General features: G+C 33.3%; 2 protein-coding genes across 2 annotated transcripts in view; one reads left to right on the forward strand and one right to left on the reverse strand.

Annotated features, from left to right (window-relative positions):
* Positions 1 to 12,711: 12,711 nt before the first annotated feature.
* Positions 12,712 to 13,714, reverse strand: LOC140436684 (cytochrome b-c1 complex subunit 6, mitochondrial-like). Its single transcript, XM_072525720.1, has 2 exons — positions 13,538 to 13,714; positions 12,712 to 12,965 (listed from the first exon to the last, which is right to left on the reverse strand). The coding sequence occupies exons 1-2, from the start codon at positions 13,631 to 13,633 to the stop codon at positions 12,792 to 12,794; spliced, it is 270 nt and encodes an 89-aa protein (XP_072381821.1). The 5' UTR covers positions 13,634 to 13,714; the 3' UTR covers positions 12,712 to 12,791.
* Positions 13,715 to 14,171: 457 nt separating this feature from the next.
* Positions 14,172 to 25,959, forward strand: part of Set1 (SET domain containing 1) — a 49,250-nt gene continuing 37,462 nt past the window's right edge. The window contains exons 1-5 of the mRNA XM_072525719.1: positions 14,172 to 14,603; positions 14,668 to 14,907; positions 24,229 to 24,514; positions 24,889 to 25,262; positions 25,312 to 25,672. Of these exons, the coding sequence (XP_072381820.1) occupies positions 14,672 to 14,907; positions 24,229 to 24,514; positions 24,889 to 25,262; positions 25,312 to 25,672 (1,257 nt within the window). The 5' untranslated portion in view covers positions 14,172 to 14,603; positions 14,668 to 14,671. The remainder of the gene's footprint in view (positions 14,604 to 14,667; positions 14,908 to 24,228; positions 24,515 to 24,888; positions 25,263 to 25,311; positions 25,673 to 25,959) is intronic.

Consider the following 25,959-nt stretch of genomic DNA (forward strand, 5'->3'; position numbering starts at 1 on the left):
CGCTTGGCTATCTGACCGACAATCGTGATTTTGAAAAAACTAGTAGAGGAGTTTCTATTTATGTTAATAACTCATTGGAATCTAGACAAATGCCTTTAAAGACCAACCTTGAAGCTGTACCAGTAACCATAAAAACTCCCAAAATTATAAACATATGTAACATTTATTTTTCACCGGATACTGATATAAGTATACAAGAGATAACTCATATTATAGATCAAATTCAATCGCCTAAGATTATAATAGGAGATTTAAATGGATACAATCTACTTTGGGGATATAATAGATATAACAATATAGGACAAATAATAGAAACTGTCATTAATAATACCAATATTAATTTGCTTGACGATGGATCTTTACAAGATTTTATTCTTTCACTGGAAACACTAGTTGTATTGACTTTTCTATTGCAGACCCTTCTTTAGTACAAAACATAACTTGGAAAGTTACTACACAATTGTATGGAAGCGATCATTTTCCCACTGTAATACATTTCGAAGACAAAAAAGAAATTTAACCTTACACTAGATGGAATACAGAAATAGAGGATTGGTCACCGTATACACAATTTGTGGAGAATCAATTGAATTCTTTTTCAGATGCATCTCCGAATGACAACATAAACGACTTAGTAAATAAATTTTCCTCCGCCATACTCAGCAGATCATTTCATCGGAAAAAAGAAAATAGTAATAAATCGTGTAGGAGTACCGTGGTGGAACAATCACTGTCAAGATGCTATAAAGAAGATTTACAGAGCTTTCAATAGATACAAAAAACAAGAAAATCTTCTGGAATATAAGAAGTTAAGAGCTGTTAGTAGAAAAGTGGTAAAAGAAGCAAAAAAGGAATCGTGGAGCAAAAATTGTATAAACAATAAACAGTTCTACCTCAGCAGTAATAGTGTGGAAACAAATTAACACAATTTCGGGTCGCCACACAAACTCTTCGATAAGATATTTAGAATACGTGCAATGAGCAAAGTGCTTGAAAAATTAATCAACCAACGCTTTATTTGGATACTCGAGCAACGATCTGTACTATTTAACAACAAAGTGGATTTCGTAAAGATAGATCAACTCTAGACATTTAGTTGACAAATACATGAAGCGCTAGCAAATAGTCAAAGCTGCATAGCGGTATTTTTTAATATAACCAGAGCATTTGATACAGTTTGGCGCCATGGAATAATTAAAACTTTACAGAAATTAGGTATACAAGGAAATATTCTAAACTCCATCACTAACTTTTTAAAAAACCGAAGTTTCCAAGTAAAAGTAGACGATTTCAGTTCTAAAACAGGAATACAGGGAATTGGTACCCCTTAAGGATCATCGATTAGTGTTACTCTTTTTCTTATAGCTATTAACATTATTATGAAAAATGATACTCAACCAGTAAAGAGTAGGCTATACGCAGATGATCTCATAATTTATTGTAAAGAAAGAAACATGGAACTAATTAAACGAACTTTCTTCTTCTCATGGCGTCGTCTCCTTTCGAAGGTTGGCGATCCAAATGGCAATTGTAGTTTTGGAAACTGCTGCACGAAAGATTTCTGCGGATGAGCGGTCGAATCATCTCCTCAGGTCTTTCAGCCACAAGTTCTAGCGTCTTCCTACTGATCTTTTGCCCTGTACTTTTCGTTCCAGTATAACTTGAAGTAATTCGTATCATTCGCCCCTCAACATATGACCCAAGTATTGCATTTTCCTCTCTTTGATTATTCTTAGTAATTCTTTTTGTTTACACATGCGACGAAGTACCTCAACATTAGTAACTCTTTGTACCCATGGAATTCTCAACATTCGTCTGTATATATACATCTCAAAGGCATCTATTCTTTTTTCTATTTCAGAGTCCATTGTCCAACTTTCACAGCCATAGAGTAAGACAGAAAAAACGTAACATCTGATCATTCGGATTCTAAGCTATAGACTAAGGTCTGATCTTGTAAAAAATGTATTCATGTTCAAGAAATGCTTTCCTTGCTTGTTCGATTCTTGATAGGATTTCTTTTTTTGGATTATAGTGACTATTGATATTTGCTCCCAAATAATTTATGGAATTTACCTGTTCTATTATTTGACCCTTGTCATACACATGTACGTTTATTGGTGTCTTTGAAAATACTAAAGTTTTAGTTTTGGAAACGTTTAGATGTAAACCGAACATTTCGCTGTGGTGAACTACCGCATTTATTATATTTTGTAGTTCTTGTGCGTTGCTTGCTATTAAGACGGTATCATCAGCATATCTGATGTTGTCTATGCTGATTCCGTTAATCTTAATTCCGCCTTGGACCTCGTCTAATGCTACTCTGAATATAGACTCCGAATACAAATTAAACAGTAGCGGTGATAAGACGCAACCCTGTCTCACTCCTCGTCGGATTTGTATGTCTTCGGATGTTGTGTGCTCTATTTCAATTGTTGCCGTTTGGTGCCAGTATAGTTCTGAGATAATTCGCAAGTCTTGTTCGTCAACTCCAGTTGTTGTTCTCAGAATTTCGATCATCTTTTGATGGTTAACGCAGTCAAATGCTTTTCGATAGTCAATAAAACATGCATATATATATATATATATATATATATATATATATATATATATATATAGATTCTGCATCGTTGCGTTAACACATTTAAAGTAAAAACAGCCTCTCGTGTTCCCAATCCGTTTCGAAATCCGAATTGAGTGTCACTCATCTGGAACTCGCACTTCTTGTAAATTCGTGTATGGATAATTCTGAGAAAAGTTTTAAGGACATGAGACATCAAACTTAATATTCGATAATCATCGCATTGTGAGGAATTCGATTTTTTTGGTAATGCTACGAATGTTGATTTTAGCCAGTCTGTTGGTATTTTACCTGTGTCATATATCTTATTGAATAGTGTTGTTATTAAGTCTAGGCTTTTACTTTCGTTATCTGCAATTAGTTTTAGTATTTCGACATTAATATTGTCTGAACAGGTGACTTTTCCATCTTTCTGAGATTTTACTGCGTGAATCACTTCTTCTTTGGTTATTTCTGGGCCTTTTTCATTTATTCGATTATCTGTGGATGGTAGAAAACAAGGTCTATCGTCGTCAAAAAGAGTTTGTTTGTATTCTTTCCATCTCTCTAGTTTGTCTTTTGTACCCATAATTATTTCGTTATTATCATTTTTTAATATTGTTGCTTGTCTCTTTTTGTGTCTACCTGTCATTTCTTTTACTTTTTTATGAATATTAAAGGTGTCGTATTTTTCCTGAAGTTGTTCGATTTCTAGGCATTTTGTTGACATCCAGTTTTCTTTCTCCTCCCTGCACTTTTTTCTAATGATTTTGTTGATTCGCTTGTATTCTATTGGGCTTGTTTTATGTTTTCGTCTTTCGTCCATGAGGTCCATGATCTCTTGAGTTATCCATTCTTGTTTTTTGTTGTGTTTTATGAACCCGATGTCTTCTTCTTGTATCATGGTTATTTTTGTTTTTAGAGCAGTCCATGTTATTTCAATGTCTGTATGTACCAAGTTTTCGATCGTTTTTATTTCTTCCTCAAGCTTGATACTTTTCTGTTCAGGGTTCTTCAGTTGTGAGATGTCTATTTTTCTTGTCACTGTTTTCTTTTTGACTTTGAGAAATCTTTTTAATATAAAATCAATTATAACTGGATTGTGATCGCTATGTATATCAGCTCCAAGGTATGTTTTCGTAGATTGTATGTACTTCTTAAATTGAGCAAAATAAAGTCAATTTGATTTCTAATAATTCTGTCTTTTCTGTCTTCAGGTGATTTCCATGTGTATAGCCTTCTAGGATGTTGTTAGAAGAAGGTATTGGCTATTTACAGATTGTTTTCTACGAAGAATTATACAAGTCTATCTCCTCTCTTATTCCTGGTACCTAGACCGTATGCTCCTATGTGGTCTCCTTCATGTAAACAAACTTTACAAGATACTATTTCTGCATTAGAAAAATGGTCAATGAAATCGGAAATGAAATTTTGTTCCAGCAAAAGTAAATATATCCATTTCACCAGAAAACGTAATGTTAGTAGTCCAGAACTTACAATTTTTAATAAAAAAATATTGTTGATTGTATCAAATTCCTTCGAATTAATTTTGACAAATATATACCCAACTCATCCTTTGTTGCGATTGACAAAGAACCATTTGTACCAACTTCAGCAAAGGAATGCCATTGTAAAATGTATGTGAATTCCGTTACATATAGGTATACATGGTAATGAAAGAGTAGATGCTGCCGCCAAATCTTCAGTAAACAACTAAGAGTTAACAGAAACTACATATAAGAAATTTCAAATAGAGCTCTGAAGTATCTACCAGCAAAAGCAATAGTATTTTTAACCAACATAACGAACGTAATCCTTAGAAACAGGATCTTCCCAAATCGATGGAAGGAAGCCCATGTTATCATGATTCCGAAGCCAGGAAAGAATACTATGTTTCCACAAAACTACAGGCCGATAAGCTTACTGCCAGCAGTCAGCAAGATCATAGAAAGAGTAATACTAAGCAGACTACAAGCTAAAACATACGAAATAGGACTAATCGCAGAAGTTCATTTCGGATTTAAAGCAGAACACTCTAGCGAATTACAAGTACTTAGACTGACATAATACATAACAGCTGGATTTAACGACAAACAGTACACAGGAACAGCGTTCCTGGATGTAAGCAAAGTCTTCAACAGAGTCTGGCATAAAGGCCTAATACACCAAATTAGAGGTTACGGATACAATGAAGCCATAACAAGACGGATCTCTTCATACTTGAGCTACCGAAGCTTCAGGGTACGAATACGATAAGTACTATCCGAGCACGGTGCTCCGGAGGGTGGAGTACCACAGGGAGCAGTCCTGTCACCTCTACTGTACACAATATACACCGCAGATGTTCCAAGAACACGTAGAACACTACTCAGCCTTTATGCAGACGACACATGCGGAACACAGAAACACAGAAACTTAAAAGTATCGGTCAAAAATCTAAGGCAGGATTGGATAACAGTGAATAATGGTGTATCCAATGGAAAAAAGCAATCTATTCAGAGAAGACACAAGCAAATCATATTCAAAAAGAAAAGAGAAACCTCAGAGAATAGGTGTTGGTGCAAGATAATCCCATCGAATGAAAAAGAGAAGCGAAATACCTAGAAGTCATTACAACTATACAACATTACAGCATATACAACATACAACTATCCAGAAAACAGTAGCAGCGAGAGCAGCAATAAGAGAACTCACAGGTAGAAAAAGCAAACTGCGCATAAAGACGAAAATGAGACTGATAAACAGCATCATACTTCCAATAATCAAATATTTATATCTCACATGGTGACATATAAGCAATATCTCACATGGTGACACATAAGCCCACAATAACATCTTCAGAGAAGCGGTAAATGTACCCAGATATGTAGCTGAACGCTTTCTGTTTAGAGAACTGCAACAAGTAAGGGTGATAGATAAAATGACAGAAAAAGCTAGAATTAGGTTTGCACAATCAGAGAATCACCCAAGCCCGATCCTGCGAGAGATAATAAGATATGATGCTTTCTATCGGTGGAAGCACAAAAGACCAAAACAGCAAATCCTGGCAAACACATTAAGTCTAGATAATTCGTAGCACTACCAACACAAGAAGTCCCAGCACGCAGCACTGGAAATTTTAATAAATGATGTTTATTTTCAGGACACCTTCAAAAAATAATAATAATAAATAAATAAAGGCTTTGGCCACCAAAAAAAATCAAAAAAACACTAACATAAAGGCGACAGCCATCCAAAAAAATTAACAAAACCGCAAAACCTGGACACGAAGAACCACATGCTCGGACACCGAGTCGCCGAACTGGGCGCAGCCCGGAGTGGAGATTCGAGGCCCGAGCAAGCAATTTCAGTTCGATGATACGTCACTAGACAAAGCAGGAAAAGAGCGCATCACGCTAGCCTGCATTGATCGGATTAGAATATCGTGTTGGAGATCTTGTACCCAGGACTTCCACACGAAAAGCATTTGGCTGATAGACAGCCCCTATCGCGCATCAGAGAGCTATAGGGGGAAAGGGATGGCCTAGAGCATTGAAGCGCGTTGGAGTGGTTCCTGATACACTTCGCTCCAATGAATTGTAACACCCGACCCGAATGTCATTTTAAGGGGTGTGCAAGTCTCTCAGACTGGGTTGGTCAAATTACTTAAGATTTACATCACTGGATTAACTCGACATTGAAAGAACGGTGGCTTCGAGAATGGAATCAATCTCCACAAAAACTACGAGACATAAATACAACAGTTACAAGATGGAAGAATAAGTGTAGCAACAGGAAAGAGAAAACTATAATAAACAGACTGAGATTAAGATATACACGCCTAACACATGAATACCATATTACTGGAAGTGTTGATCCAATGGACGGTAAGTGTACAACATATCTTAATAGAATGCCCGGCATATTCAAATGAGAGGAAAAATTGTAAACTACCGACAACGCTACGTGAGTGTTTAGAAGAGAACTGTGTCTATTGGTTAGTTTTAATAAGTTTTCGTAAACCAATAGGAACATATAAACATCAGTGCGTGTAAAAATAAATGTAAGTCAATGCTTAACTTAATTGGTAAAAACCAATATAATTAGAAATCTATATATGTAAAAATCTGTCTAGGTAATAATCCATGTATGCCAAATCAGTTTTTGTCATGTATCCAGAAATATAAAAAAATCTTTGTAATACCGAGCAGCGCTAATAAGCACATAGGTTGATGCGCCTTAAATGTAAATAAAAAAACACATCAATGCTACCTTGTTGTTATCAATGGATTTCTTGTCATATTACAAAGAAATGCATTACAAAGACTTTGTCATCAGGAATAGATAGGATACTGTTTATTCTCTTTATGATTACTTGCATGCGATCATCTACAAATTTGTGGTAGTAATTTTCATTTATCTGAGATTACATTTTGTTGAAAAACTTTTTGTTAAATTTAGTTAGATCTTTTCCAATAAGGGTTAAAATGGAGTAGTGATGCGCAATAAAGGAGAGGAGACGATATCCTTCTAGTGTCACTGCCTCTTATACTCTTCCAAGTTTTAACTCCAAGCCGGTGAGTGTTTCGTTCAGGTTCTTGCAAAGAGCACCCTCCTTATTGATAATGGATAACCACCAAACTACCAAATTTATTGAAGCAATAGATCTCTGTAAAGACAATGTGGTTGTAATACTTACTGTTCTACCTCATTACACAAACAGACTACATCCCTTTAATGTGGGCCATCTGAACCCTTCCCAAATATTTTATAGATCCGCTGTGGATTCCTGGATGATGAACCATCCAGGTCAGACATTTGGTAGGAGAAATGTGACTATGATGAACCCCTTAAGAAAATAGTTTCATAACAATTTTAATTATTTACTTAGCAGGCTTTAAATATGACCACATAACATCTTGTTATTTGTACAATATGCAAATGTTTCAAATTTTGCAGAAGTGATGATAAAAATGTATTTTCATAATTTACTAAAATCCTGTTAAGAGTCCATCATTTTGTATAAAATAAGTAAATATTAAATTATTTTATTAAACCAAGACATTATAAACGATAAAAATTATTACAAATAGGTATTTTTAACCCTAGAACCACACGGTGATGATTGGGACATATCTAGTACCGTGACGTCGGATACGACATCATTTTAATTTTACCGCTATTTTATATCGAAAACTTACTTTAATGTACAAAACAGACAATTGTAAACTAAATAACCAAACTCATAATAGATTTAAGTGAAAAATATGTTTATTTGATATATAAAATAATTTATAAAATACATTAGAAGTACATAAACGATTAATCAAAAGTAATACAATTCTTCATATTCCAAGTTATAATATGGAACAAAAAAACAACAAAAACGGTTAAACAAAATAAAAAATTTCAAATTTTTATTAATTAATTATAATACTGGGGGCAAACAATTCGTTTGTGCTCACCACACACACTTTTATTACAATGGCCACAACTGTAATTTCCTCTCCTTCTCTTTCTCCGATCATAGAAGGCACACAATCCTGGTCTTTTTGAGCTTCCTTGTTGAGCGTCAGCAGCTATATTTGTAGCAGAAGGGACATCTTTATCCAGCAATATAGATATTTGCGTCTTTAGGTCAACTGGAATTCTCGAATTTTGAATTCTTCGCTCCATGTGAGTAGTCGATAACGTGAGCGATAAGTTTTTTAAAAATTGAGATCTCGAAACAGGTGTATCTACATTCAGTTTGTAAATTACAAAAGCATTCACAGTGGCAGCGTCAAGAACTCCAAATAAGTACCTCATAGGCCATCGGTTGGATTTTCTTTTGGTGGTCTTTGAATGACAGAGCTGATCAAAGACGTCGACTCCCCCCTTCGTCATATTGTAGAATTCTATTATATCAGGTTTATTGGAAATTTGATTTACGTCTCCAGTAGAATGCATTGACGAGATCAGAACTACATTTTTATTTTTCTTAGGTACATAGGATACCAACATTTTATCTGGACTGTACAAAAATCGTGATGACTCAGTAGAAATCCCTTTTATGTCAATAAAGGATTTAGGAATATCCCTCTTATTTTTTCGAAGGGTGCCTACTAAAGTTAGATTATTCTTCCCAAGTTCCTCAGACAGTTGACAAGACGAAAACCAGTTGTCGGTGGTAACGTTTCTGTTTGAGTTCTTGATGGGTTCTACCAGTTAGAGAACATATTGAGTTGGTAACAGCAGGTCACTTTGTGGTCCGTTCTCTTTGCCAACGTAAGGAATTCCTCCATAGAAATAGAAAGTTCTTGCATCACAAAGAGAAATAATTTTTGAGTCCATACTTATCTGGTTTACTTGGTATATACATTTTAAACGGGCATCTTCCCCTAAAGCTTAACAAAGTCTCATCCACGGTTATATACTCCGATGGAGTGTAATTTTGTCTGCAATTACTTTCGAATAAACTCCAGAGTTCTCTGAATGGAGCAAATTTATCTGTTCTCCTTCGTTGTTCCTTCGTGATCTTAGAATCGAAGCGGAGCACTCTCAACAAAAACTCAAAAAGATTTTTGCTCATGACGCAACGAAATAAATTGGGACCAAAAACTGGAGAAAACACATCCAGTAATGTCAAGCCTGAATTTTTTAGTGCACCAAGCAAATATAGCAAGCCAATAAAGGACTTTATTTCTGTAACATCTGTTGGAAGATATGTAAGACTGTTCTGAATTATATGACGATGATTTTCTCTCAATTTCTTCATTAGTATATTGAAGAATCAGTTCAATCATCTCTTTGGCTTTACCCTTTGCTCCTGGAAGGTGGGTAATAATATTTCTCGAAGGAGTTCGAGAGTGTATACTACTCAAAGGAATGTCAGTCCAAATTGTTTCATTATCTGTACCCAAAAAAGAGTTTCTCTCATCTAGTGGTTCATTTGCTAAAGGCACGTCCATACCTCCGTCATTTTCGTCACAGTCAGAGGGTACATACTCGATATCCTCATAGTTATGATCCGATAAAATGTTGTCCTCAATTTACACTGCCATCTATGGATGAATCGCTTTCTTTATCTTCTATTTTAGAAATTTCTTCCAAAATCTCCTTTTTAGATAAATATCTTCGATTAAATTCAATTTTCTAAAAAAAAAATATTACGTAAACCACACGGTAACGTCGTATCCGACATCAACTGCGTAATAAAATCCGAACGAAAAACGTTTGACTCACCTTACTTCGTGGGCATCAAGAGAACGACTACTTAGGAGGGTACTAGACGGCAGTAGACGCCGAACCCCACCCCACTACCTTATACGCATAAAATGTCAGACTCGATGTCGGATCCGACATAACCGTGTGGTTCTAGGGTTAAGAATAAAAAATTTACGTGCACAACTCACACACAAATTGTTTTTGTCGAGGATTTACGTCTGCACATTCAGTGTGACACCAATTCTTACACACTTGACAACGAATCCATTTTTCTTCGGATCGTGAATGCGAAAATAGTTCATTGCAGTAAACGCAAGCTGCATAGTCCGAGTCGTCTTCTTCAAAAGAGCATACACAACCGTCTTCAGAACTATTTGTAGTTGAAACACGAACTCGCCTTTTAACTTTTCTGGCGTCTTGTTTCCTTTTTTTGCTTCTTTTTCTGCAATTTTTTGTTTTATATCTTCAATTTCTGGAGTTGAATTTAAATATCCTGTTTTACCCCATTTTCTACTCCTTTTCTGCGTTAATTCAGATACTCCAGCTAAAGGAGGAGGAGGACAAATATCTTCTGCCGAAAAGTTTAGGACTGACAATGATGTTGATTTCTGATCAGTGGGTCTTTTTGATAAACTTTTAATAGAAGAAAAATTTTTGTTCCAATGTTCTGGTGATGAGTTCTGGTCAGAACATCCTGGCAGTGGGTTTTGTTCAGAATTGTCTCCATCTGTTGTTATAGACGGCAAAAATTGCCAATCCTCAAAAACATCTGGATTGAACGGTTGTATTCTTGTCTTTTTAAATGCATTAAGTTGATTTCATTTGATGGTAGAGCACTTTTTAAATATGCTCTATTACTTTAAATTGGCCCATTGTTTTACCTGGATTCTGTCACAGCCATAATTGAATTTCTTGGCTATAGTAAGTTTGAAGTTATCTAAAAAATCCTACGTCCAAAGGTTGAACGTGATGAGAACAGTGAGCAGGAAAACAAAACATAATACGGTTTTCCTTTGCAAACTGGAGAGCTTCAAAACTTTTATGACTACCATGGCCATCAAGTAACAACAAAACTTTGTTGGTTTTAGAAGCCTTTGTATACCTTAAAAAATGTTGCAGCCACAGATAGAAAATGCAGGAAGGCATTCATCCTTTTTCTTGAGCGAAGGCTGTACTTCCAGTAGGTACATTGATCATAAGTTCATCTTTCTTTCTCTGTCAAAGAAAAAGCAAAGCAGGAGGAACATGTGTTCCAATTGCATTCATTGCACATACATAGAATATATATGAACCCAGATTCATAAAAGTTCGAATATTTTCTAGGTTTTAGTCTAGTTGAAGATCTGATTAGGGGCTACTACTGTACCTGTCAATCTGGTACTAGAACTGTGAGTACTTGTGTTCAAATAATCAGTGTGTTGTGGTTTTTAAGCCTTGTAAGACATCCACCCAATGTTAAGTATCCTGATAGGTCGTTATTTAATACGACTTATGATGCATCTAACAGAAATCAGCAGAATCTTATCATACAGATAGTTGAAGATAACTTAAACCCGAATTTGCCATAAAGATTGAAATTTAGCATAGCATGATCTCAACTGCTGGCTATTGAATGAATTTTTTTTCTAAAAAAATCTTAAAGATATTCTGTAATAACATGAAATTTTAGGTATTATCTATGTAGTAAGTGGTGTCACTGAGGTGATTTTTTTAATAACGATTTAGCGTTTTTTTTTTAATGAAATGGTGCTGTTGCCATCCTGAGGTCAGGTTTTTTTAATTCTACATGTGTGAAAACGTGAGATGCCTTGTGCCGCTTTAGCAGCACTTGTCCTTTGTTCTTCAGTTTTTTCAAAGCGCTTTAGTAGTTTTCTGAAAATAAAGGCGGAACTGCAGCATGGTGGTATTTGATAAGTGTGCAGCATTAGTGAAAACATGATAATTCTTATGTCGCTCTAGCAGCATGTTTTCTATTAATGTTCCTCAGTTTTTCGAAGACTTTTTGGCAGTTTTCTGAAGACTAAAATACAATGCGTCTATTTTTGAACACTGATTCATATTCACTGTTCAAATATGCATCAAGTAAATATGTCTCTATTCTTTCAAAAATCAATATTTTTGTTCACTTGACTGTGAATAAGCGCGCTTAACATACACTGAGCACCTGAATCCAATAACTTTAGAAGGCTGTGGCTTGGACTTTGAACTTGAACTACTATGGACTTTTTGAATCTATGCACTGAGAACTATCATTGACCAAAGTTTTGTTAAATTTGACAGAGGCCAGTTTTCCATAAGGATAGTTGCGGAGTCCTTTCTTACTTGTGATTATTTAGTTTTTTCTGGTTGCTCTCTATTGTTTTCTTTCCTAATATTTTATTTCTTGAGCTAGTAGGCCATTGTGATTCAACACTCTTTTTTGTTCTGTTATTATTTCTTTCCTGCTTTGAACAATGATGGCTTGTTGCTTTTATTAATACTTCCAAATTTTGATTAAAGTACCAACTGAAACACTAATACTTGAATAGCCCAGGCCCAACAGAAAACCCTGTTGAAATGTTGGTACAAAGTTAACATTTTATCTGCATATTGAAATGTATATAAATCTAACCTGGGTAACATGGAACAATTTTCACTGTTCTAATATAAGTTGTAGTTTGCAGATTGTAAAAATTGGAGAAAACTACTACATCTGTGGTGTTTTATAATGTCTGGAGCACATAAGACAAAACAATAGGAAAGTATAAATTCAAATCAATGTCTATACAGTCCAGAGAAGGCATCATCCGTCTTAGGGTTCAAAGTGTATTTATATGTTCAAAATATGTAGATACTGTGTTTTTAATGTTAGTTTCTTTACAGTGTTACGTTTTAAACACAAAAATTTTTTTGGTAACCATTTTTGAAACCCATTTATAACAAATCGAATACAAATTTACCACAGGTTTGCAAATATTGACAAAAAATCACACTATGTAATAATGTTTATTTCTTCTAAATTATCTACTTACTCCATAACATCAATAATTTACAAAATAATATCAACTTATTTTAATTTACTGAAGAGGTCTTTGGTCACACAATGGTCTACAGCATGCAGTAAATCAAAAAGTTCTTCAACACAGGTTTCTGTTGTACGTGATCTAGAATTAACTCTGTCATTACATGCTTGGTACTTCTCAGCTAGTTTTTGGCAGTGTTCTGTGTCTCTACACTTCTCCTGAAAGGAAAAAATACAACGATTAAATAAATATCAGTATGTAATAAAAAGTACATACAACAAATAAATATATTTTAATTTAAACACTTCGATCTTTAAAAAATATAAGAAAAACCACTAGAATGTTTAACCATATTTGCTATAGTTTCTGAAACCATTTTCGAAATTATATCCTCTTTATAGTCTTCTCTTAAATCAAATTATTTCATTATTTTATATATGTTAATTATAGTTATTTTAAATATTATATTAGTCATTACCCTAGCAATCCAGCACTCACAGAGTTACCAACTTTCTTTATTTTTCTAAGATTACTTTTTCATTTTGTTTATAACTTTGAACAGATTACATACTACTTATCCTATTTCTCTAGCGTTTTCATTGCCTCTTGATGCTCCTCTAGAGGGTATGTGTTGTTCATAATTCAAAATAATATTTTTGTTTTATCTTTTACTGTTATAAACTGTTCTTACCATTGTATAAACATTTTTTTAATGTTCCTACTTTTGGACAAATTCTATAACTTTCATAACCAATTTAAGAGGGTTATTTTTAGGTTATATCATATTTACCCTTAAAGTTTCCTGTGGATCCACTAATTCTTCATCGTCGTCTTGAGCCTTTACTGAAAATATTTTAGGGAATTTCAAGAACCTTTCGAATACCATTTTGGTTAAAGGAATTATAAAATTGATAAAACTTTAGAAAAATTGACTTACGTAATGAAATGTCAACAAGAGGTGACATGTGACATTCGCCAGAGGCCAGAGCAGTTGTAACAATTGTATTTTCGATTTAATAGATTACCATGACTACCAACATTTGTGCATTTGTGGTCATACTTTTTATTTATATGAGAATTTTTAATAGAACGTAATAGTAGCAACGTATAGTTATACAATTTAATTTAAATTAAAGTCTGATCTTATTATCTCCTTTACCTTCATTCATTTGCTGACGCCGACCGGACATTCAGACAGATGCTCTTTAGATCAACAAAACCAGGTTTATATAGTAAAATTATTCCGTATAAAAAGGGAATAATTGTGTATTTACACATAAATAAATTTTATTATATTATTTTGATGTACTTTTTTTGTAGACTTACATTAATATTATAAAAATTTAATAAAACTATTCACCCGTACATGGGCGTATTAGCCATGCCTTACTTTCAATAAAGACCTACTTAACAACGAAAACAAACTGTTATACATACATATTTTTTATGTATTTACAAAAAGTACAAATAATTTATTATATTAGTTAAAGGAAATATTAAAGTTTTACTTATATATTAGTTTTACAATATATTTTTACTTAAGGTTAGCTGTCCAATGTCCCAGTCTCAGTCCTCATTTTATGACTTTTGCTTGCTACAATGATGACATTTAACGAGGTTAGGTAGTACAACATAGTGCTTCTCGCTGGGTTTTTTATTTAAAAATATCGTTGTCTAGTCCGTTCAAAAAATCTTAGATTATTAAACTTATTGCTAGTTATTGTAAATAAAATCAAAGATTAAAATTATTGTGTCAGTAATATGCCCGCGTATTTCATATTCGAACCAAGTTGAGTTGTAATTATTGTTTACTTTTTATTTTGTTATTAAATTGCGAATTAGAAACACTGCGATAGGTAAGATAAAATTATAAAACTGAATATTTTAATTCATAAACAAAATAATTTACTTTTTTCATAGAGGTATGAATGGGACTACCATGGAAAGACATGGACATGGTCAGGCAAACCAGAAGCTTCCTAGAAACTACAAATTAATAGTTGACCCATTAATAAAAAAGGGAGCTACGGCGAAGATATATAGGTACGATGGAGTTATACCAAATGACACTTCTTACCCTCCTGTTATACCAAGAGATCCTAGATCCAACTTGACAAGAATATGGGCTAGATTGGAAACACTAGACCTGCCAGTTCCTAGGTAATATTACTTAAATTATTAATCATTAAAAAATATATAAGGAATACATTGGGAAGGTTCTGAAGTACACACATATGTTTTGACAAATAATATTTTTCACAAAACTTGACATTTGTACTTTTATAGCATTGTAACTTTTTATTTGATTTACAAAGGTTGGAAAACATTACAATGAGAATATTTTTATTCTTTGAGTTGACAAAACTCATCATTTTCAAAAGTTATTATTGTTATATTATTAAGTTATATTAGTGAAGAAAAGGTTCACAATTTAGGTTATATTCTCAAAGAAATTGAGATTAGAAATGTTACATTATTTTTCACAAAAACCAACACTAATTTTGGAAATATAATTACTTTTGAGTTAAGTCTAATAGTAGTAATAAGTTTCTGTTAAGTATAAAAAATATACATTAAAGTCGAATTTAACTTTTTGATCAACTTTACTCATTCAATTAAGCTTACCTCATGAAGATACAGCCTTAATCTAAAACAAAGCTTTTTGATTAGATTTTCTTTCTAAAGAATTATTTATTTAAGAAAAATGTGTAATATTTTAATAAAGATAAATTACAACTAAGGTGGTATAGAAAAGTTTCCTAGTATTAATTTGGTATTACACATACAAAGTTATTACACAGATAATAATAATTAATGTTTTTGCTCAAGTAAACATATACTCAAAAAGTGAGGTTATGATGCCCTATAATTACTATCAAAGAATATAGATATGCCTGTATATTCTTTGTTACTATGATCCAAAATTATATGGTAAATAATCATAATGTTTCAAAGTTTATGTTTAACAAAAACTAGACTTAATGCTATTGCTGATCACCATTTTCTATTTATTCAAAACTAAGTTCTTAATGATTTGTTTCTGCAAATAATTATGTTTTGTTAATCTGTTAACAATCATATTTTAATAAAGAAATAATACGCAGTAGCATTTACAAGTATTTTCTTACATTTAAAACCTATTATATTGAATCAAAATGGTTTTATGAAAATATATTTAAAAAGTGAGGTTATAATATACTTATTTTTAATAGTACATTATTTTAAACTAGTATTATTAGGTAAATAATGATTACATTTTGTATTTTAAGTTTATATTAGTAAAAAGAACACTATTTCTTAACCATTTTATATATATATATTTAAGAAACACTAGTGGTTAATGAAGTAATAGTGTGTACATTGTACACTAGCTAATATGTCAAGGGAATATCGGAAATATTGAGTAATACAATGGCAAAGAATATATATAATAAAATAAATTAGACAACCAAGGGACTATACAATATTTTATCCAAAATTTTACCAAGAGAAATTGATTGTTATTGACAATCATACAATTTTAATAGTCACTGTCATAATGCTATTATGGGATTCAATAAAAAAGCTGTTTTGACGTTAAAACTGTACAGGCTACATGATTATGTTTGTAATAAATACAAAAATATTCATTTTTACATTTTCTGGTATAAAATGTTGAGGTTATGTTTTATGTTAAAGCAAAGAATTTGGTTAAACTATTAAATACTAAACTTTTTTACAAGTAGATAATTACAAAACATTTGTAGATTTTACCATTGATATTTTATGACTCCTATAGAATTATGTACTGATAAAATAGAAGAAAAACTCATTATTAAGAACCATTTTACTTGGAAATAATTCATTGTCATCTGACAAAGAATACTCTAACAAAAATGTAAAGTTAACCATTTGGAAATTGCTTTAGTGCCATCTTCATTTATAAATATGTTCAGAAAATATTTTTGTGTGGCATGTTTAAGTTAAAGTTATATTGATATGGATTATATATGATTTGGAGAAATTAAATGACAATTGATTGTAATGAGAATTACATTTTACATTTGTTTTGATGTTTTGCTTTCCAATCTGGAAATCATTTTCAAAAAAAATATATAAACTGATTTTATACCCAACCCAACAATATTCTTAACTTTTCCTTGAATCGTCCTCTGAGCCTCTTTCATCCTCCATTTCGTCTTTGTTTATAAATGAGTTTTGCTGACTCCAACTTGTTCATTCTCACTCTCATGGGGCCTAGCCACCACAGCCCCTTTATTTTGATAGATCTAAAACAGCAGGTTCATTGTTAAGGCGGTATAGCTAAAAATTATTGCACCTGTGCCTTATTGCATCCTCCTGCACCACTTTATATATAGTCACTGTTACTGGTGTGTAGGTGAGGACAGGTTTAATAAGTGTTCTATTATCGATGGTTTTGTTCATTTTGTGATTATAGTTGTAGTTAAAAGCTTCTCTAATCCAAAATAGCTCTATTTGCTAAATATATTATTCTGTTGATTTCTGCTCTTATTGCATTATTGTGATTGACTTGTGAGCCTAGATATATGAATTTTTTTACGGCTTAGAAATTATATGTTCTAATCTCTAGGGTGCTACAGCCCTTCATGAAGCCTGGCCTGCCTCAAAACATTCTTTCATCTTTTCCTGTTGGGTGTCATCTCATCTCCATCCCCTTACTTCAATCTTCCTTAAATCATCCTGCATAACATCCAGATATCTGAGTTTAGGTTGTCCCCTTCTTCTTCTTCTTCTGACTGGCCTATTCAGCATCGTTATTTTAGTAGTAACTCTTCATCTTGAGTCATCATTGCCCATGTTTCTGATCCATAAGTGAGCACTGGGCACATTATTGTTTTATAAAGTTTGTACTTTGTTGCTCTTAACATATTTCTTGCTCTTAGTTGAGGGCCTAGGCCAAAATAACAGTGGTTAGACACACATATTCTTTTTCTTATTTCTTTGAATGTGTTGTTTTTGCAGTGACACGAAGTAGCAGAGTTCTTTCACCGTTTCTAAAGTTTCATGTTGCTCATTTAAGTTATTTTGTTGCATTCTTGATATAGCATTAATTGCATCTTGATATAGTATTTGTATGCTTCTATTAATAATTGATGCTTATGTTATTATCTCATTGTCGTAATCCTAGCCAGTCTAGTTTTGACATTCTATTCGGCACTCTAACCTTACACTTGAGTCTTGAGTGTTGATTTCACTTTTTTACCATTGCTTTGTAAAACTTATTTATTATTTTGATGATATCATAGGCACATCAAAAATCCACAAAAAGGTGGTGGCTATGAATTCCTTGAACCTTGATTTAGAATGAATATTTGATTGATTATTGATTTTTTTTCTGGAGTCTACGCCCAATATTTTGTATATCATGTTCAGGAGAGTAGGTAATTACTTTGTAGAGATTTCTTTTATTTCTTGTATATAGATACAATTATACCTATGTTCCAATAGTTTTTCGTGCCTCCAAATCAATTCAACCAGCCAAGTAACTCTACCAACTTCAGTATGTGTTAAGTTCTTAGCAGATTCTTCAATGTTACTGATGTCTTTGTATGTTACATCAATAGTTTATTTCACAAACCTAAATCATATAGGTCTGCAATTTAGAGATGTGTAATACTATGTTGAATGGCACTCTCGTATTGACACGTTAGAGTGTGTCAATCGTATTGATACAAATGAAATGACACAGTGACACCTATGACACAGTCCAACACACTAACACAGCGTATTAAAATACATAGTTTGTGATACAGCGTCTCACTGTCGTACGCAGTGTCGACACAGGACACAGTCTCAGTTTCTTTTTCGTTAATCTTCGACACACATACAATAAATTACAGCATACCCACAAGCTCACAAATTTAATTATGTATTATGCGTTGTTGCCGCGAGTATATTTGTAAAAGTACATACTTAAAAAAAACGAAAGTTTATAGTCAGCAATTAAAAGAATGAACATATATAAGGAATCAATTTTTTTAGTAAAGTTCGAACTCCTATGAAATGCCCCAGAATTGTTTTACTATTACTATAAATCTATGAACCATTTAAAATAAACATCAAATATCTACAATTAAACAAAATTTATAACTTTAAGTTTAAGTACTTACAGCAATTAAAAGATTTTGAAGGAAATATTATACATCATAGATTTTTTCTTTCTTTCACTAACTTCGAATCTAATAATACTCAGTCTTGAAGTATCCAATTCAGGGTAATTTCACTTTAAATGTACTGATGTACCTCGAGAGATAAAATGTTTTCTTTTAATTTTACCCACAATTTTTTGAATATTCGGATCACTTCATGCAATAAAAAAGTGACTTAATTATACCAATGTTATTTTGATAGCGTGTGTTTTAAAGAAATTCCATCGTTTGGCAACTATGTGCATAGTTATATTTAGAATTAGTATCAAGGGCATCGTTCCTCGCTCAATGTAACACTGGCGCAGTGTTTCTGAACTATGCAACACCTAATACTGAGACACAGTGTCATGACACTTTATTGTGCTGATAGAGGTAGCTGTGTCAGTGTCATTGTATTAACACTCAAAAATTTACGGTGTTACCCATGACTAATCTAGATGAGGACAGTCTTGGGTTTTATTAAATTACTTTTTTACCTTCTTTGCCATATATTATTCAAAGTGGAAGAATAGAAGCTAGGAATATATGCGCATCTGAGGCAGCAACATCAAATTTCTGTTAATATCTGGCTTGTTGAGTTACCTCACAACCCCATTTATAAATAATTTTCAAAGAATTCCTTTCATTGTCATTTTGAGAACAAAGGATTTCTTGTAAATGCCACTGATAGTGTTAAACCATGTTGTTTATCAAACTTTGCAAACTGCTCTCTGTGGAAGTACTTGTAACCTTTATGCAATCCATGGGCGGGTAAAGCATGGATAGCAAAGCACTGATAGCATAACATGGATAAAATGATTTATTTGCATTCCTAATAATTTCATATTATCGCTTAGCTAAATCGGCTTCAACAAACATTGCTATGGCTTGCAACGGTGTAAGAACAGTAATGCCTTGTTTATCTAATTTTCTGTAAGCACCTCTGTATTTCTCTTCACAAGTTGGAGAGTATGTGATCCCTTTTAGTGTTTTTGAAACATTCCTTTTTCCTCGAGCCTGTAAAAACAAAGAACATGTTTTTTCTGATTTTCTTCTTTTCATCTTTTCACTGGAGTCTTCAAAATTTGTTTGTTTTCTACCGGTTTAAATGTTTTATCTAACCGATCTCTATTTGTTTGTAGAAATACTGTCTCTTTTAGATGGACCTTTAACCATTTCTCTTTCATCACCGTTTTAAAATATTCAAATCTTTGCATTAAACTGCTTAAATTATGAGGTGTGTCATCTATATTAGCCAAATCTTGTAGCTTCATTTGGTCGCAAAGATATTTACGAGTCACTATTTTTATGCCAGAGGCACCAGATTTAGCTAACACAAAGAAAATCGTAACTAATTACAATTAAAACAATTAACTACTTTTCTTTTTGTGACGTCATCAAATATAGCAAAATTAACAAAACCCCTATATTTCAGATATCTGCAGCTATTCACAGCTAAATTGTATGTTATTAATTAGCCAAATATATGCAGTATTCTTTTTACATAAATAAAATAAACAGTATTCCCAGAGAGAAGGCGAGAATATAACTAAATGTCTTATAAGCATAAAAATTAAACAGAAATGTCACTACAAAACATGGCTTACTTTTGATTGTATAAAAATAATAATATAAAATGACAGTAAACATTCTTTAAAAAATATTTCAAGAAATATTGATTCTTATCTTAATTATTCGACTCCATCACAATTACTTTAAAAATAAGGTGAAGGTGAATATCACAAAATATCACAATTTATAAAAAATTGACTACTTAGCAACTTAGCATAGGTGTGTCAGATTTGTGACTAAACGTCACTGACAGCTACCTGCACATGCGCCCGTCCACGGTGAACAGTTCTGGAGTGGGGATAGTAAGTTCTTCTTTTATTTGTTGGCCTATATACTCGTGCATCCGCCAGCACATTTTCTCGTATTGCAGATCGTCTTGCTTTAAGCAATGATGTAACACAAATAAATTCAGATTCAGAGAACAAAAATTTTACAAATATTAAAAGAGAAAAAAGAAAATACAATTTCGATTACATATGTATAAATATGTAAATATAAATATGTAAATATAAAATATTAAGGAAAATAGTTTACACATTTCATTCTATTCATATTTATATTAAAATTCAATGCGCTTTTTGTTCCTGAATATTGTTTTTAAATTCATTAAGTCCGGTAGTGTTTGGGATACTGTGATCCTCAATAAATATTTTAAATTTTCATCTGTCAGCCTAGTTCTATATTTTGATTTTATGAAATTCTTCTTAAATGTTTGTTCGCATAAATAAATGCTGTAAAAAATACAAATCATTGATTTTGCAAAATTTTTCAAATTAGAAAATTTGTCTTCTGGTACATTTGAATAAAATACAATTAAATTATTTTCATTAAAATCATTTTTATGTACAATGTTAGATTGTAAATCAATTAACTCTAGTTGCAAATTGTCTGGTGCTTTTACAATATCAAATTTTAAAGGATTTTCAAATATTAATACATATATCCATTTCTTTTGCATAAGAATCTTGAAACCGATGACGAAAATTATCATCCAGTAATTTTAGTGACTCAATAAAAATATTCGAAGAACACTGTTTCTCGTTTTTTGTTAAAAACGATTGCAAAATAGGAAAATGGCAATAATTATTCTTTCCAAGTAGAGAAATAAACAATTTTATTTTAAGCTGAAAACTTTTTATTTCTGTAGAAAGCTTGTTGATTAACTTTCCTTTGCATTGTAGTGTTATATTTAGTTTATTGAGGTAAGTTGTAATGTCCACAAGAAAAGTAAGCTCGTTTGTTCATTTAAAATTCGATAATTCTAGTATATTATTTCCGTTTTCGACCAAAAACATTTCAATCTCGTCTACTAACTCGAAAAATATTTTTAAAACTTTCCCATGGCTGAGCCATCTTACTTCAGAAAAATAAATGATATCTTCATCTTCTTCTTCTTTACGTGCCATCTCCGCGACGGAGGTTCGCAGTCATCATAGCTATTCTGATCTTAGATGCTGCCGCTATGAATAGTTCGATTGATGTGCATCCGTGCCATTCCCTCAAGTTACGCAAGCATGAGATTCTTCTCCTCTTACACTTCTCTTGCACTGGATTTTTTTCCCTTGTATAATTAATAGAAGTATGTTGTATCTTTCATTACGCATAACATGCCCCAGGTATTGCAGCTTTCGTGTCTTGATGGTTTCCAATATGTCCATTCTTTCGTTGACTCTTCTCATGACTTCGTTGTTTGTTACATGCTCGGTCCATAATATCTTCAGGATTCTTTTATACACCCACAGTTCAAATGCTTCCAACTTTTTAATTGTCGACGCGTTAAGTGTCCATACTTCTATCCCGTAAAGTAGAGTCGAGAACATATAACACCTTGCCAGACTAACTCTCAAATCTAATTTCAGTTCTCTTGTACAAAGTACCTTTTTCATTATATTAAAGTTTGTTCGTGCTTTCTCTATTCGAACTTTGATTTCTTTGGAGTAATCGTTTGTGTGATTAATTATTGTGCCAATATAATTGCAGTTTTCAACTTGTTCTAAAGTTTTACTGTTAATTGTCAGGCTTTCATCATTATTTTGGGTTTTTGATATCCTCATAAATTTAGTTTTCTTTGATGTTTATTGTTAATCCATATTCTTCTCCATACTCAACTATCTTGTTCATTAGCTTTTGGAGGTCTTAGAGGTTCTCTGCATGGAACGAGGAGGCAGTTTTTTAATGTTTCCCATTGTTGGTTTATCTCGTAGGTGTTGGTATCTAATTTATCAAAGTTTTCGTATATTTTCTGTTGGAGTTTGTTTTTAATATCAGCTTCTTTCAGTTTTCTAACATCTAATTTTGGAGTTCTTTTGGGTTTTCTAATACGTTTAAGCTTAAGCGTGACATTAGCGATTAGTGGGTTATGGTCTGATGTGACATCTGCTCCTGTATATGAGCGCCATATATATAACCGTCTCATAGGTAATTTAAAGAACGTGATTGTGATTAGTAGACTTTGTTCTTGGCAGAATTGTATTAGACGATCTCCACTATCGTTACGTTCCCCTAGTCCTTGATCTCCCATTATTTCCTCATTATTGTCCCAGCTCTTCCCTTGCCGACTTTTGCATTGAAATCGCTCATAACTACCGTGATTTTCCTGTTCTTTGTCATTTTCAGTTCATCTTCAATTTGTTGGTAGAATGTTTCTACTTCAGCTTCTGTTGCATCAGGCCTTGGCGCATATACTTGGATCAAATTTAGTTTTGTGTGTGATGTCCTTATTTGTAGTAGCATCACTCTTTCTGAGATTGGGACAAAACCCTCTATTGACTTGTTGACCGCTGTATCGACAATAATTCCTACTCCACGTCTATGTCGGTTGTCAATGTTTCCCGAGTAATATAAGGTTCCGGTTTCGCCGGTTAACGACCTGGGAATTCTTGTCTGTTCCTCCTCTGCCGGATCTTGGGCTCCGATTCCCATGATCAGTTTCTTTTTTTCTTTTAGTACTCATTGCCATGATGATTGTACTAGAGATATCCAATTGTATATTTAACGCAGTGGTTTCTCCTTGCCTTCTGCATCTTTATACCGTTGACCATTTACTTGATTCATTCGCCTTTCGTGCCAATTTCTTAGCGCCAGGACATAAGAGTGCCCTTCCACTTACCAACTCATCCGCTCGAAGCCATTGGTCAGTAAGTGTGGGATTGCCTATACCGGCAATCGCTCGGTGGAATTTTCGCCATATCTGGCTACCCTCACTCAGTTTAGCCTGCAGACCAATGCAGTTGCTCGGGGTGTGGCACGTGGAGCAATAAGTGAGAGTTAGTTGTCTTATGAGGACCAGTTATCAAGAACCATCTCCCGTCTATGACGCTCAATGTGGTCGTTCCGATAAAAGGTGCTACCTTTATAACACAACTCTACGCCCCGATATCTTCATATTCTACGTCAATTTCTACTACAATATTCATAACATTTTTAAATTTACAACTTTCGCACAAAGTGCATGCTGATGGATAATACAATGAAGAGTGGTGATTAAACTTGCGCAGTTAAATAGGTTTCCCACTATTATTCTGTTAGTGCGTAATGTACCGGCCACATTTCGGCACGCTCACGCTCTAAGTTTGTTCATTTTTCCTAAAATTATATGGTTGTTTTGGCGGGCCGCGCAAAAAGTTGCATGGTTGCCGATCGCTGATTTAAATCCACTAAAAACTGCTACTTATCTTAGCATAAATTTCAGTATATTTGTAATTATTTTGTAGTGTTTTAAATATTATTAATTCTGATGCTATCAAACAATATATTTTAGGTTCAAAATCGATCAAAACTATGTTGGAGAACCTCCTACCATCGAAGTCACAATCTTTCATCTCAATGATAATATTGATACGCATTTTCTTAGAGATATGTTACAGAAATTTGGTGCAATTGAGGAACTTTTTATTTATTATCATCCTGTAACCAGTAGGCATCTAGGAATAGGTAGAGCCGTATTCGAATCAGTCAAAAATGCTAAGGCATGCGTGGAAAAACTGAACAATACCAGTGTTATGGGCAAGATATTGGAAGTTTTTCTGGATCCATTTGGAGAAAAGGTATGTTGTTATACCTATATTTATTATGTGTTTCCTATAAACATTCCATATCCTAGTCTACTAAATTTTATGTTGAAACAGCTGTACAGTGCTATTTAATCTTTCAAATAGTGAGAGTGTAGAAACAACTTCAAAATTATGATAACATACAGTTTAAAAATAAAAAAGTTTAACACCCTATTTACTTGATATGTAATTGAAGATGTAGAATGGTTAACCCTCACAAAAAAAAACAAGTAAACCCAAAAAATATTATCTACACACTGTATGCTCCTGTGGAAGATATAGCTGTTATCTTATGCAGGGAATTAGTCCATTTTGGTTTTCATAATCACGTTTTTGTGATTATATTTTGTTATTATTTTATATTTTAGTGCAAAGAAAAATATGAAGTATTTACTACTGAAAAGAAACCACCCCAACCTCCATTGACTACAGAAACTACACCAAAAACCGAAGAAAAAACAAAAGTTGATTTAGATAAACCTTACGACCCAGCAGATGACGATTTTGATGAACCATCAGATAGATATAAAAAGGATAAAGACAAAGACGTAGATAAAAAACTAAGAGAGAGGGATATTGAGAGAAGTAGGGATAGAGAGAGGGAGAAGGATAGGTACAGTGGAGGAAGGAGTTATCGTGGAGGAGATTTCCCTACCCCTAGTAGCACTGATATGGGTTATGCTACCGGTCAAAGTTCAGAGTTTTCTGCAAGTTTCGGATCAGCAGGAACAACTCCGTTAAAGTAAGTTTTTTAATTATTGAAAGCAATTGTTTAACTGTTTGATTTCTAGCTTTGACTATCATGGACACACTATACAGCCACCTCCACTGCCCAATCACTTTCCCTTTGCCCCATCGTACCATCCGATTTCTGCACCTCCACCACCTACAGTTTGGCCAACTCCAGTCCCTACCTCTCAGTGGTCACAGGACAGTTGGGACAGATCTCCGGCCAATCTACCCCCGGGAGCTTCTCTTAACAAATGGTCGAGTTCCAGCGACGAGAAACACCACCACAGCAAGAACAAGGAGAGAGATTATAGAGACAGGGATCGCGATAGAGATAGAGATAAGGAAAAGGACAGGGATAGGGACAGGAAGAGAGATGGGGTAAAGAGGAACCACAAAGAAAACGAAAGGGAGAAAGATAGGGTAAAGTATTTTATATGAAGTCTTCTGTTTCGAGATCAAGTAACAATAAAAATATTTAAAAAACTTTTACATTGAATTGAAAACTTCTGTTGTAATAGGTATGTATATAATTAAAAATTAAATAAAAAAATTCACATGGATTACAATAGTTGATTTTATACAGAACGAACGTCTTCGGTCTTATCAGATCATCTTCAGTGAACTTTGCTTAGTACTTAGTTATGTAGAACCGGCCCTCTGCTTGGTGATGAGCAAGTGATAGCAAGTACTAAGCAAAGTTTACTGAA

This window comes from Diabrotica undecimpunctata, chromosome 3 (genome assembly GCF_040954645.1).
Source record: "Diabrotica undecimpunctata isolate CICGRU chromosome 3, icDiaUnde3, whole genome shotgun sequence".
NCBI lineage: Eukaryota > Metazoa > Arthropoda > Insecta > Coleoptera > Chrysomelidae > Diabrotica > Diabrotica undecimpunctata.